This window comes from Pseudorca crassidens, chromosome 9 (genome assembly GCF_039906515.1).
Source record: "Pseudorca crassidens isolate mPseCra1 chromosome 9, mPseCra1.hap1, whole genome shotgun sequence".
In the NCBI taxonomy this organism is placed as follows: Eukaryota; Metazoa; Chordata; class Mammalia; order Artiodactyla; family Delphinidae; genus Pseudorca; species Pseudorca crassidens.
In genome coordinates, this window is record NC_090304.1 from 11061524 (window position 1) to 11075686 (window position 14163).

The following is a 14163-nucleotide window of genomic DNA, read 5'->3' on the forward strand; positions in this document are numbered from 1 at the left end:
TAAATCACATTTCAATTATATTTTATATAATTTATCTATGTATTTAATATATTAATATGAACATAATGTGTATTTAATATTAATTTAACATATAATATGTTTTATATATTAAATGTAGACATATAACTGTGTCCCATAAATAATACATATAACATTTTAGGTATAATATATAGATCTATAATCTCACCCTGTCCTACATATGTATATAAACACTGAAGGTACAGATCTTTGGGAGAAAAATTTAAGACAATCAACTGGTAAATTCTGCTTGTTGGAGTCAACACTGGAACAAACTTTCTAGAGAAGAATATGAACATTTGTAACAAAAGACATAAGATGTGCACTTTGATCCCCAAAAGTCCTAATTCTGAAATTTATAGAAAGGGGGAAATCATAAGAGGACACAGATATATATAAGAATCTACATGTCAGCTGGGACAATTAGAGAAAAAAACTTAGATATGCAGCCTCAATACAGTTCCTAAAACTGAAGCCCAGAAGTGGACAGACTTCATGGCCCCATCACAGGCCTCCCCTCCTGGCATCCCAGAGCAAGAACCTGCTCTCTGGTGACGATCTGGCTCCCGGGAGAAAGAGGCATGAACCACACAGGCCCAGATCCTCACACCCATCACAGCTATCAGGTAAGTCACTGTATGCCCGAAAAAGACCAGGACTGCTACAATGGTAGAAACCCTCAGGGAGCGGTGAATAAGTGCTCTCTCATAACATATCATAATGTTTGTAATATGGAAAACATGGAAACAATGGGTATGTCCCAAAACAGAGCAATGCATAGGTAAACCCTGGTGGGTCTGTACGATGGGATTCTTATAAGTCACTAAAATTCATCTTGAAGGTAAATACTTGATGACATGAAAAGACGTTCATGCAGAGCCAAGTGAAGAAATCAGACTACACAGCATCGCAATATCACCCGTCCCATGGTGGGACAGTGGTTACCTCTGCAGGATAGAATGATTAGTGATTGATGTCTTTTTGTTTATTTGTTTCTCTGGTTTCTAAGTTTTCTCCGTTCAACACATAATAATTGAGCGATGGAAATGGGGGGAAATTATTTTAAACAAAGATGACTTTTCCTCCTTTAACAAAAAATTGGGCAACCAAAGGAAGGTGTGTGTGTGTGTGTATTCCGCACCCAGCGTTTGCTATAATGATAGAAATTGAAGGAAAAAGAGGGGCATGAAAGACTAGGGGGAATCTCAGGCTGGTTTCATGTATGAAAACCTCGTTTTAACTACCTACCTAGTTATTAACTGTGTTCATCTGTATTGGCAGGGGTGGGGGACAGGGGAGTGAGGTTGACAATGGGTCTGCTATGAGAAGTTGCAATTCCCCTTTGAGGAAGCACCTTAATTAAATGTAGTCTGTGTGGGTTCATTTTTGCGTAATCTGTAATGCCCCAGACTGCATTCCGTTGTTTCAGTGACTAAAATAAGTGCTTTTGTGACCTCTAGTGGTCATGGCTGGTAAAGGATAAGCCTCCTTTAGGGAGTGGTCAGTTATGCATAACCACTTTTGTGAAGATGCAGGAGAAAGAGGAAGGAAGATTGCTACCAAATACTTTTCCCCTCTTTAAAAATAGTATGGAATTAACAAAGTGGATATAGAGGGAACATACCTCTACATGATAAAGGCAAGCCTACGGCCAACATCTTACTCAAGCATGAAAAGCTGACAGCATTTCCTCCAAGATCAGGAACAAGACAAGGATGCTTATTCTTGCCACTTTTATTTAACATAGTATTGGAAGTTCTAGTCACAGCAGTCAGACAAAGAAAAAAGAAATAAAAGGAATCCAAATTGGAAAGGAATAAATAAAACTATCACTGTTTGCAGATGACATGATACTACACATAGAAAATTCAAGACATTACCAAATAACTAGAGCTAATAAATGAATTCAATAAAGTTGCAGGATACTAATATAAAGAAATGTCATGTTTCTATATACTAACAACAAACTATCAGAACAATTAAGAAAACAATTCCACTTATAATTGCATCAAAAAGGATAAAATAAGAATAAATCTAACCAAAGAGGGAAAATACTTGTACTCAGAAAACTATAAGACACTGATCACAGAACTAGAACAAATTCTAAAATTTCTATGGAAACACAAAAGACCCTGAAGAGCCAAAGCAATCTGAGAAAGAAGAACAAAGTTGGAGGTATCACACTCCCTGATTTCAAACTACACTTCAAAGCTACAGTAATCTAAACAGTATGGTACTGGCACAAAAAATAGATCAAAGGAACAGAATAGGATCCAGAAATAAACCACACTTATATGGTCAATTAAGCTACAATGAAGGAGACAAGAATATATGATGGGGAAAAGACAGCCCCTTTAATAAATAAACTGAACAGCTATGTGCAAAAGAATTAAACGAGACTACTTCCTCACACCATATACAAAAACTCAAAATGGATTAAAGTTGTAAATGTAAGACCTGAAACCATAAAACTCCTAGAAGGAAACAGAGGCAGTAAGCTCTTTGACATCAACCTTAGCAGTATTTTTCTGGATATGTCTCCTTAGGCAAGAGAAACAAAAGCAAAAATTTTTAAAATGGGACTACATCAAACTAGAAAGCTTTTGTACAGCAAAGGAAACTATCAATCAAGTGAAAAGGCAGCCTACCAAGTGTAAGAAGATATTTGCAAATGATGTATCTGATAAAAGATTAATATCCAAAATACACAAAGAACTCATACAACTCAACATGAAAAAAAAAAAAAACACCTGATTTTAAAATGGGCAGAGGACCTGAATAGACATTTTTTTCCAAAGAAAACATACAGAAACCAACAGGTACATGAAAAGATGCTCAATATTGTTAATCAGCAAATCAAAACCACAATGAGATACAACCTCACACCTGTCAGAATGGCTATCATCAAAAAGACAACAAATAACAAGTGTTGGCAAGGATGTGGAGAAATTAGAACCCTCGTGCACTGTTGGTAGGACTGTAAATTGATGCAGCCACTATGAAAAACCGTATGGAGCCTCCTTTAAAGATTTAAATAGAACTGCCACACGATCCAGCAATTTCACTTCTGAGTATTGACCTGATGAAGATATAAAAAAACATAATTCAAAAAGATATAAACACTGCAATGTTTATTGTAGCACTATTTACAACAGCCAAGGTATGGAAGCAACCTAAGTGTCTATCAATAGAAATCTTACCATTTGTGACAATCTAGATGGATCTAGAGGGTATTGTGCTAAGTGAAATGAGTCAGACAAAGAAAGACAAATATCGCATGATCTCACTTATATGTGGAATCTAAGATCAAACAAACAAACAAAACAAAATGAAAACAGATTCACAGATACAGAGAACAAACAGGTGATTGCCAGAAGGGGAGCAGTGAAATAGGTGAAGGGGGTTAAGAGGTACGAACCTCAGTTATATAATAAATAAGTTAAGGGAATATATAGCATAAGGAATGTGGTCAATAATATCGTAATAATATTTCATGGGTCCAGACGGTTACAAGACTTATCTTGTGGGGAACATTTCATAATGTATGCAAATGTCAAGTCATTACGTAGTACACCTGAAACTAACATAATATTGTATGTCAACTACATTTCAATTAAAACAAGTTTTAAAAGGTACAAATGAACTTATCTACAAAACAGAAACAGAGTCACAGATGTAGAAAACAAACTTATGGTTACCAGGGAGTAAGGGTGGGGAGGGATAAATTGGAAGATTGGGATTGACATATACACACTATAGATATAAAATAGATAACTAATACGGACTTGCTGTACAGCACAGGGAACTCTACTCAATACTCTGTAATGGCCTATATGGGAAAAGAATCTAAAAAAGAGTGGATACATGTATATGTATAACTGGTTAACTTTACCATACACCTGAAACTAACACAACATTGCAAATCACCTATACTCCAATAAAAATTTTTTTAAAAACCAAAAATATTCCAAAACAACTGACTACAATTAAATTTCACAAGTAAATGATTCTTGTTCCTTTGGGTCTGGGTTTGCCAATCAGCTTTCACACAGTTGCCTGCTTCTGGAACCAAGTCCTTGACTTTGTTTGCAGGTACACTCTTTAGAGTTGTCTCAGCAATGCCAGCTTTAAGCTCTGGAACATATGGTAATAAATCAATTTCCTGAAATACCATTAAATACATAACTAACTAAATAAATTTTTAATAAAAAATAAAATAAAAACAATATGCAACTGTACTTGCCTTTAACCAGCTATCTGAATGACTTGTAGCAAGTTCATGATTGAGGATAACATGCTGATGAGGAGGTAGAACTAACTTGACTCCTCTAGCCCCTCCCAGCTGAGAGCCTGTAGTTCTTTGAAATAGCAAAAGCCTTGAGTCTTGCTCAGAAGTGCAAATGATTCTGAGATTGAAATGAACACACACACACAAAAATATGAAGAACAAGAATTCTGGCCAAGGAAATAAAAATGGAAAGGGAGAGAAAATGGAACTTAACAAAAAGTTTTAAATTTTATCTTGAAGATCAAACATGCAAAACGTGCCATAATGTTTTTTGCAAAGTAAAGTGCAAAAATGGAGACCTTGACAAGACATATATAAAAATGTGTAATAAAGTAACAATGATTGAAAGAGTGTATCACTGGTTTCAGAACAGAGAGAACATGAGAAGGGAATAAAATGTCAAACGGAATCAAAAAAATTATGTGGGAATTTAGTACATTATAAAGTCACATATTAAATGAGGATTTTCAACTTGGAAAAGAATTATGTTAGATCCCTACCTCTGGCCCTTATAAGCATATGCTCAGAGTCAAAAACTCTTAAGAAAATTACTGTCAGATTTTACTGCTTAAAAAAAAACATAATGGGGAATTCCCTGGCGGTCCAACGGTCAGACTCCTCGCTTTCACTGCCAAGGGCCCAAGTTCAATCCCTGGTCAGGGAACTAAGATCCCGCGAGCTGCGCGGCACGGCCAAAAAAAAAAAAAAATCATAATGGTCATGCCTCAAAAAGAAAATTAAAGGACATACTTAAAAATGAAAAAAAAAATCAAAACATATACAACTGAAGAGGAGTTAATGTACTTATACATAACAAGCAGTTTTGAATCGAAAAAAAAATGAACGGTATGATTGAAAAGTACACAAGCAAGCAAATCACACATACAGTAAAACAAACAGACAAAAACATATGAAACCAAAGAGATGAGAAAAAGTTCAGCACTGCTAGTTATTTTTTAAAATTTTTATTGCTAGTTATTGCAAACTAAGGAACTTCCCTGGTGGTCCAGTGGTTAAGACTCCGTGCTTCCAATGCAGGGACTGTGGGTTCGCTCCCTGGTCTGGGAGTTAAGATCCCACATGTTGTTTGGCCAAAAAAATAAAAAAAAAAAGCAAACTAAGTATAACCAGATGTAAGTTAGATCACTAAGTAGAACTCAGAGAAGGCTATCAGAAATCAACTTTAGTTTACCCTTCTACTATTTATCCAAACCAACTCTGTAAGGCTGGGGTTTTTTTTGCATTTTTCATTACTCTCTGATATTAAAAAAAAAAAAGTTGTGTTGTCACTTCTAGCCACAGAGAACGTATTGATTTCAGTAACTAAAATGTCCAAAACTGTGTAAAAATCAAAACTCTGAATTGCATTTGGAGGTAAAGCTGCTCCCCGCTCCCAGCTCAGCCCAACGCCAGATAGAAAGTGGTGAAAACAAAAATGGAGGCAAGGGAAGAGGGCTCTTATTTCCTCACTTCTGCACATTTACCAATCACTTAAGACCTTTTCTACCCCTGACCCCTCACCTCTGACCCCTTTGGGATGGCTTTCCGTCATGGTACCTGTTATGAGTTGACTTGTATCCTCCTCTCCCCTGAAAAAAACATAAGTGAAGTCCTAACCCCCAGCACCTCAAAATGTGGCCTTATTTGGAGAAAGGAGCTTTACTGAGGAAATCAAGTTATAGTGAGATAATTAAGGTGGGCCCTAATCCAATAAGACTAGCGTTCTTATAAAAAGGGGGAATTTGGACACATGACAGACAAACATAGAGGGAAAACGGTATGAAGAGACACAGGGAGAAGACGGCCATCTACCAGCCAAGCAGAGATCGTTCCCCACATCCCTCAGAAGAAACCAACCCTGCTGACACCTTGATTTCACACTTCAAGCCTCCAGAACTGTGAGGCAATAAAATTCTATTGTTTAAGCCACCCAGTCTGGGGTACACACACACACACACACACACACACACACACACACACACACCCCACCCTAACCCTAACTCCTGAGGACATCTCAGTTCCCTTGACGCAGGCAAATTCATCTCTGCTAAACGGTTGGCTGTTTGCATATAATTCTTCTCACAGGCCCTGGACACCCATCATTACACCTCTTCCACCTTCTTTCTCCTTGTCTCTCCATGGGGTCCCGTTGGACAGGATATAAGAAAACCGTAAACCCACACACTGCACTGGGGTCCGCATCTGGTCAACAGGATATTCACACCTTTGACCTGCCATCAATAGTAGTGTGCCTACTTCTCTCTACTCTGATGTCACAGGCTGCTTTGATCAGCCTCCAAACGTAGACTTTCCCGAGCCCGTGTCAACACCAACCCCCTTCAAACTGCAGAGGCCTCATACCAAGCTCTCTGCGTGGTCCTGAAGTGTCTCTCACTAGGCTGGATGGGTCACCTCATCCCTAACCATTGGAGAGGGGAAGTGAAACTCACAGTATGTCAGCTCTGTCCAAAGAAATCTTTACTGTCATTGCCAGTTTCCACTTCCTTTCTTGATTTTTCCAGTGCTTTTTACAGGCTGAAGGAGAGTGGGTAGCTAAGAAGAGCAAAGCCACTTCCAACCAGCTCCTTGATAAGTCCAGCCTAGGAGGCCCAGCTCCTCACTTGGGAATACGGGGATCACCACATACCTTGGGCCCTCAGGCAAAACTAAGTCAGAAGCGATTCTGCTTTAAAACCCTGTTATAAACATAACACTGGATGTGGTTTTTCACCTTTCATATTGGCAAAGCTCTAAAAGAACGTTCACATCCTTCCTCAGAAGGGGTGTATATGAAGTCACGCTGATACATTGTTGGTGAGGCCCGTTTCACGCAAGCTGATGAGGTAAGATGATTTTAAATGAACATCCCTTTGATCCAGTGATTTTTCTTTGGAATTTGCTCAAAAGAAATACCAAAACAGTACCCAAATGGTCTGTATAAGGATGTTTATTACAGCATGGTCTATAATAACAGACTTGTAAATAACCTAAGCCACAATAGGGAATCATTTATTATGGTGAAAAAATTCATAGGAATACCTTGGATCTAGTCCGTAAACGCCAAGACAAAAGCATGAACAGTAGTTGGCATTGTTCCCTCTTCTTGGCCAAACAATTAGGACTAGATCCATACTTCGTGCCTGTTGACTTACTCCCTGAGAAATGCTGGAAATAGCTCTCCTGTAAAACTCTATTAACTCCCCAAGTTGGGACTGACTCTAATTTAGCTGGAAAGCTCTGGAATATGTGTAGACACATTCATTTTTCTCATGGCAGTAAGGTGTGTATGTGTATGTGTGTGTGTGTCTGTGTGTGCCATTTAAGTCAACAACCGGACCTGGGACTGGGTTACAAGTTTCTGTTATCTCTGGATGTTTAAATAAGATGATTAAAAACTGAGGTGTTAATTTTTATACAGGTGGGAAAAATATACATCCCAGTGAGTACTGGCTTGTATAGTCCAGAGACAATGCCTTGTACCTATACTCTACTTTTTAAATTTTCAAAGTGCTCATAGAGCACTGATTCCCAAACTTGACTGGGCATTAGAATCACCCGTGGGGCTAGTTCACAATAGGACTTCCTGAACCCCACCTTTAGAGATTCTTAGTAAGTGGGGACCAGATATTTACATTTTTAACAGAGGCCTCAGGAAAGTCCAAAGACCAACTTTTGGGAGATGTTAGCAAATGCATTCCAATAAAAGTAAGTTCATCAAGGTTCTTAATCCTACTTTGCATCATACTAGCTGTGCAGCAAATTGTTTAATCCCTGAACCTCAGTCTCCTACAAATAACAGCCATAGAACTATCAGAAGAGAAGAAAAATCGAAGGGAAGAATGATTTTCTGTGATCAGGGAAGACCTCAGGTCCATCCTTCGATTTTTCACAGCCCTTTATTTAAACTTCTCATATCTCAACGTTAGCTAATTGTATTCTCATCATATCATCCCTACATAAATATAAATTCATAAAGGGTCACCGATTTTTCATATTTGTATCCTCCATTGTACTTAACACAACTCTTACAAAGAAAAATAGACATTACGGTACTCCTTAAATGTAGAATTTTGAGTTAATTTTTCGTTCTTTTAAAATAAGCAATGAGGTAGAAATTTTAGGGCACCAGAAGACTTAGAGACCAATCAAAGAGTGATTGTACGGCAGCTTTATTCTCCATCCAAACAATCTTATACAATATTCAGCTTGAGATTTTTAAATACCTGAGTACATCTGAATCTCCCACTTTCGGTGGAAGGGAGAGGGGAGCACAGAAGGGCTGCCCAGAATCTGACACGGGCTGAGGGGGCGGGGGCCGTTGAACCTTTTAAAACTGCTCTTGGGACAGAAATGATTGGCTGTAATAAAATTCACTAACTCTTTTGATACAGAGTCAGTGTGCAAATAATCAAGAAGTACATAAAACTGTGGACAGGGAGAGTTCTTCCAGTAGCTTTGCGAGATTACAGGTTTTATTTGTTGCCATTTACGATATTAATCCTTGGAGAAAGACCACGCACAGATTTAGCATGATTTAAATACAACAGACATCTGCCTCAATTGGTAATCCCATCGGTATCCTAGAAGCTTGGAAAGAGACACTCTCTCTTTCTAAATATTAAAAAGCATCATGCCCATAAAAATGAGTTGCCCAACATTCTCCCAGAAGAATTATACCTTTTTTCATTTTAACTTGATATCGAGTCATATTGTCCGTTCACTGGGGTCTGTGGAGTCACACCGACTGTGCTCAAATACTGATTGTACTGTTTTCCTGCTGTGTGACCCTAGGAAAGTTAAATCCTTTGACCTTCGAGATGGAATCTGCAAAGTGGGTGTAATGACTGACTTATCGCACGGATTCGTTGGGAGGACTAGACGCAAGGATGAGGTACTCACCGCCCGACACCGTGCAAGAGCCCAGTAAATGTTAAGACAGTGATGAGTCCTTCGCTTTTTTCTAACGTCTTGCGGGAGAGAAGGGGGCTAGAGACGCGGCGTAACGTAGTGAATTGTAAGGAACCAACTTGCCATACGAACCCAGGCTTTCTCAGCATGGTACTGCGGGGAGAGAACCCCCTGCCCTGCCGCCCTCATCTCCGGAGAGACCCCAGAAAGAACGCGGGGCGGGACCCGCACACACCAGGCCGGAACCCACGTTCCGAGGCTCCGGTTTCTTCCGCTTCCACCCGCCCTCACTGCAGGGGGGACCGGCGCGAACGCAACTTCCGGCCCGACCAGGTGGGAGCCGGAGCCGGTTCCGGCGTGTCTCGAGAGTGCCGCGTTCCGTGCCCGCGTCGAAGTGTTCGCTGCGGTCGCCGTGGGGAGCCCGACGCGACCGCACGCGCGTGACCATGTGGCGGCTGCTGGCTCGCGCCCGCGCGCCCGTCCTGCGGGCGCGTTTGTTAGGTCAGAAATCCCCTGATCCCTCCAGGCCTTGCCTCTCTCCACACCCCTCCCCCGCATCGGGTATCTCGCACGGTCCCAAGACTCTGCGCACGGTTGCGGAAGCACGGGGAAGGGCTGCCCTTTGCTGCCGCCCCTCCCGCCATAAGATTCGTGCAAAAGGGTCAACAGCGTTCGTGCAACCTGGGGATCGGCGCCCAGAGTCCCCGGCTTGTCTTTGGGGGCAGGGGGCAGTGCCTGTGAGCCCCTTTAGTGGAACCCACGTCCCAAACCCACAGGACACCTCTGTCAGGAGCATATTTGGCCCAGAGTGTACCAAGCCCTGGCCTTCGTCGTTTAACTTGATCTGTCTTTGTAGATTCTTGGGCAGCGCCGCCCGCCAGCGCTGGCCTAAAGACGCTGCTCCCGGTGCCCACTTTTGAAGGTGAGAGCTTATCCGTTTTCCTGTTTGTAAGCCTTTTCTGTGATGGAACCCAGCAGAGGATAGGTAAAGAGTAGGCGTGTTCTTGTGCCCCCTATCCCCATTCACCCATTCAGTAATTATGTATTGAAGACATACTGTATGCCAGGCAGTGTTCTAAACGCTAGAGAGAAATCGAAGAACAAGAGACTCAAAAAGGCTCCTGCTTTTAGGGAGCCAACCTGTCATGGGATATCTCCCATATGGCCTACCACTGGTGCGTGGCCCACAGCTGCCCACTCAGCTAAACCTAACTGGCCTCAACTGAGACTTTTGATGTTTTCTCCAAATGAGGTTACACATGTGCAGGCAGCAACAATATTATGTGAAAAGCATTAATTTGTTAATATAAACAATGAAGGTAAGCCACAATTTGGTATATCTAACTTACCTTTTTTTTTTTAATATATTGGAAATCTCAAAAACAATGAGAGCGGCCTTGACCTCTGAGGGCCTTATCTTCTACACATAATTGAGAAACTACTACATGCACTGGAGTACATATGGCCGTGGAGGCAAGAGAAAGCATTACTAAGTTTCTGTGTAGCTACATATAGAAATGGCAGGGGGCAGTTTCTGTAGCCCTTAAAGTCTCCTGTTTTATATTGGACTCCATCACAGAGCCATGCTTGTTTTACTGTAGAAATACTTTAGATGACTCACAAGTTAATTTTTTTTTTCCATATTGTCAAAACCTCAGACATGATAAAGACGTAGCATGTCTGGCCCCTCACCCAGCAACCACATTGTAGTGCAGGCCTCAGCATGAAGAGCCCCTGTATATATAAAGGAAAGAGCACTGATCAAAGGAGTACTAGGTTGTAAGTTTCCCAGCAAGAATGGGCAGAGCAGGAGAACTTAGGTATTTTGATGTACAATATAGTATCCTTTCCACTGCCTCTTATCAGAGAGGCAGTGTGGTATTTTTTCTTAAGTGACATAGTGTCTAGCTTTTCTGTTTTGACTGGATGACCCGAACCAAATTATAAAATGTCTCTAGGCCTGAAGTTCCTCTTCTATAAAATGGATTAAAAATACCACCTGCCTAATGTTGTGTTTCTTGATGTGGATGTTATGTGGGTGTGTCTGTGTGTTCACTTTATGGTAATTCACATTTTTTTATGGGGCCCTTTGATACGTGTGTGTTAAACTTTTAAAGGTTTAAAAATATTAAAAAGGAAGCCCTAAAAGATACCAAGGCTATCAAGTTGTTTTAACGATTAAATGAGATAATGCATGTAAAGCACTCAGCTCAATTCCAGCACTTAGTAAACATTCACACACACACACAAATGTTACCTAGTGTTATTCTGTGACACTCTTATATCTTTGTACCTTCTCTAACAGTCCCTTTTTCAGGTGTTAGGTACAGAGTAGGCATTTTAAAAAAGCATTTTGGTTTGAAGGTTAAAACTCTGCTCTTAAAAGGTTCAAAAACATTTGCATCAACCACTGTCGTAATCAGAAGATTCTAGTGTCAGCGAAAAGCATCCACAAGATAAGCCTCACACACTTCTGGAATTGTTGTTGAGTGGTAACTTTAAGACTTTGACCTGATTGTTATAAATCTTTCTAGGAAGAAAATGAATCCTTTGAGATGTGTGGTTTGACTTACTCTTGGTTGTCTGTGCTCCTTTTAGATGTTTCCATTCCTGAAAAGCCCAAGCTTAGATTTGTTGAAAGGGTACCACTTGTGCCAAAAGTGAGAAGAGAGCCTAAAAACCTGAGTGACATAAGGGGACCTTCCACTGAAGCCACTGAGTTCACTGAAGGCAATTTTGCGATCTTGGTGAGTCCAGCGTCAAGCGGCTATAGGACGGAAGCCAGGGATTAAAATAGACTCCTTGAGTTCATTCTCGTCTCTTCCTCCACAGGTTTTACTAGAACTGCCACTAGTTGCTCTTTAAACTGATGAGCAGGACCCAGTAAGCATTAAGTCATAAATGTTTTTTGTTTTACGTAGAGTGAAAATAATGTAAAAGCAGAAGGAAGAGGGTACCTAACTTACCCCATAGTTAGACCATGAGATTTTCTCAAGCCTCTGGTCAAAATAAAACTATCCATGTTTTAGTACATGGGACAGATGTTTCCTTACTCATCAAGTAGCTTCCGTGAAGACTTGACGTCAGTACCTACACACATGGCTACGGACAAGGATTTAGTTCCCATCAGGCAGCCAGAGTGATGTTTTGACGTCCGATTCCCACAGCCTGCACGATCAGCCCCTGCCAGCCTCTCGGAACGCAGTCTGTTCCCCATTCCTCTCTCTACTCCAGCCACACTGGCTTCTGCCCAGACTCACCAAGCCACCTGCTGCGCCAGAGCCTTCGCATGTGCCATTCCTCTGCCTGGAACACTCATCTGTTTCCCCTTGGCTGGTTCGTTCCATTCTGGCCTCAGCTATAAAGGTCACCTCCTCCAAGAGGTCTTCCCTGGCTATCCATTGAAGCGGGTCCACCCTTGTTCCCATTTATTACTGTACCCTAGGCTTTTCCTCCATGGTACTTACTAGAACTTATATTTTTACTTTCATGTGTATCATTGAAGCCACAGTTACCATAAAAGAAGAGACATAATAGATCCCATGAAGGATATCTAAATCCCCATATGTTTCTAATTCTTCCATTTACTTTTAGGCACTGGGTGGCGGTTACCTCCACTGGGGGCATTTTGAAATGATGCGCCTGACAATCAACCGGTCTATGGACCCCAAGAACATGTTTGCCTTATGGCGAGTACCAGCCCCTTTCAAGCCCATCACCCGCAAGAGTATGGGACAGCGCATGGGGGGCGGCAAAGGTGCCATCGACCACTACGTGACCCCTGTGAAGGCTGGCCGCCTCATAGTAGAGATGGGCGGGCGTTGTGAATTCCAAGAGGTACGGGGTTTCCTCAACCAGGTTGCCCACAAGTTGCCCTTCCCCGCGAAGGCCGTGAGCCGTGAGACTCTAGAGAAGATGTGGAAAGATCGAGAAGAACGAGAACGGAACAACCAAAACCCCTGGACCTTTGAGCGCATTGTCACTGCCAACATGCTGGGGATACGGAAAGTGCTGAGCCCCTACGACCTGACCCATAAGGGGCGATACTGGGGCAAGTTCTACATGCCTGAGCGTGTGTAGTGAGGATTGTAAGCAGGAAACGGACACAGGCTGTTTATTCCCCTCAGCCAGTCCTTCAAGTCTTTGGGTAGCTCTGATGTCATAACCAAGGAGCAGCATATGAGTAGATGCTTTCTGAAAAGCTGTACGTCATCTGTCAGGTTTTTTTAAGTGCACTGTATTTATATTAAATAAAGTTTGAGCATCACCTCAAGATGATGTAACTTCTCACTGGTCACTAATTCCCTTAAATGATTAAGAACCAGGCCTGACTGACTGTTAGGAGCTCTGATTCTCCCCGGCTATAAGATAAATGTCTTCAAGGCTGAAGCAAACGTTTGCATCTCCCACCTCTGATTCAGGTCAGACTTAATGTCTGTACTGCCTTTTATATGTACACACTTAAGGAGCTAGTTTCTATGACATTTTACTAGTTACAGACTTTTAGTGTTTTTGGAAAAGCAAAGAAAACAATAGTACATAGGTTAATTGGTTCAACGTATTTATTTACGCCCAGCTACCCATCTTCTCTCAATCTTAGAAGGGGGGATGTTGGACAATACGGCAACAGACATACCCTTGCCTTTTACCAAAAGGAACAGATAGAAACAAAACCTGAATTGTGTGGTCTTTCCTAGGCCTGAAACCCTCTGGGGATGGGGGGTATTTGGCTCTATATCTGTGTCCCTACAGGTCCTAGCACAGTGCAGGTGCCACACAGCACTCACATCTTACTGTTGAATGAACAAGGGCCCTGGGTGATTCAAACCCCATGGTTCCAGCTCCCTGTTTGCCATTAACAAAATTCATCTATTTTTTCAGAGCTAGCCAGCAATGGTTTCTATCCTGTATTCAAACCAAAGGAAATACAGATTGATAGGAAAAATATT

General features: G+C 41.3%; 2 protein-coding genes across 2 annotated transcripts in view; one reads left to right on the top strand and one right to left on the bottom strand.

Moving 5' to 3' along the window:
* The window catches only part of STX3 (syntaxin 3), a 145225-nt gene that overhangs the window by 86927 nt on the left and 44135 nt on the right, over positions 1-14163 (bottom strand). The window lies entirely within an intron of this gene.
* MRPL16 (mitochondrial ribosomal protein L16) lies at positions 9580-13492 on the top strand. The gene is made up of 4 exons (XM_067748899.1): positions 9580-9715; positions 10071-10136; positions 11813-11961; positions 12809-13492. The coding sequence occupies exons 1-4, from the start codon at positions 9661-9663 to the stop codon at positions 13292-13294; spliced, it is 756 nt and encodes a 251-aa protein (XP_067605000.1). The 5' UTR covers positions 9580-9660; the 3' UTR covers positions 13295-13492.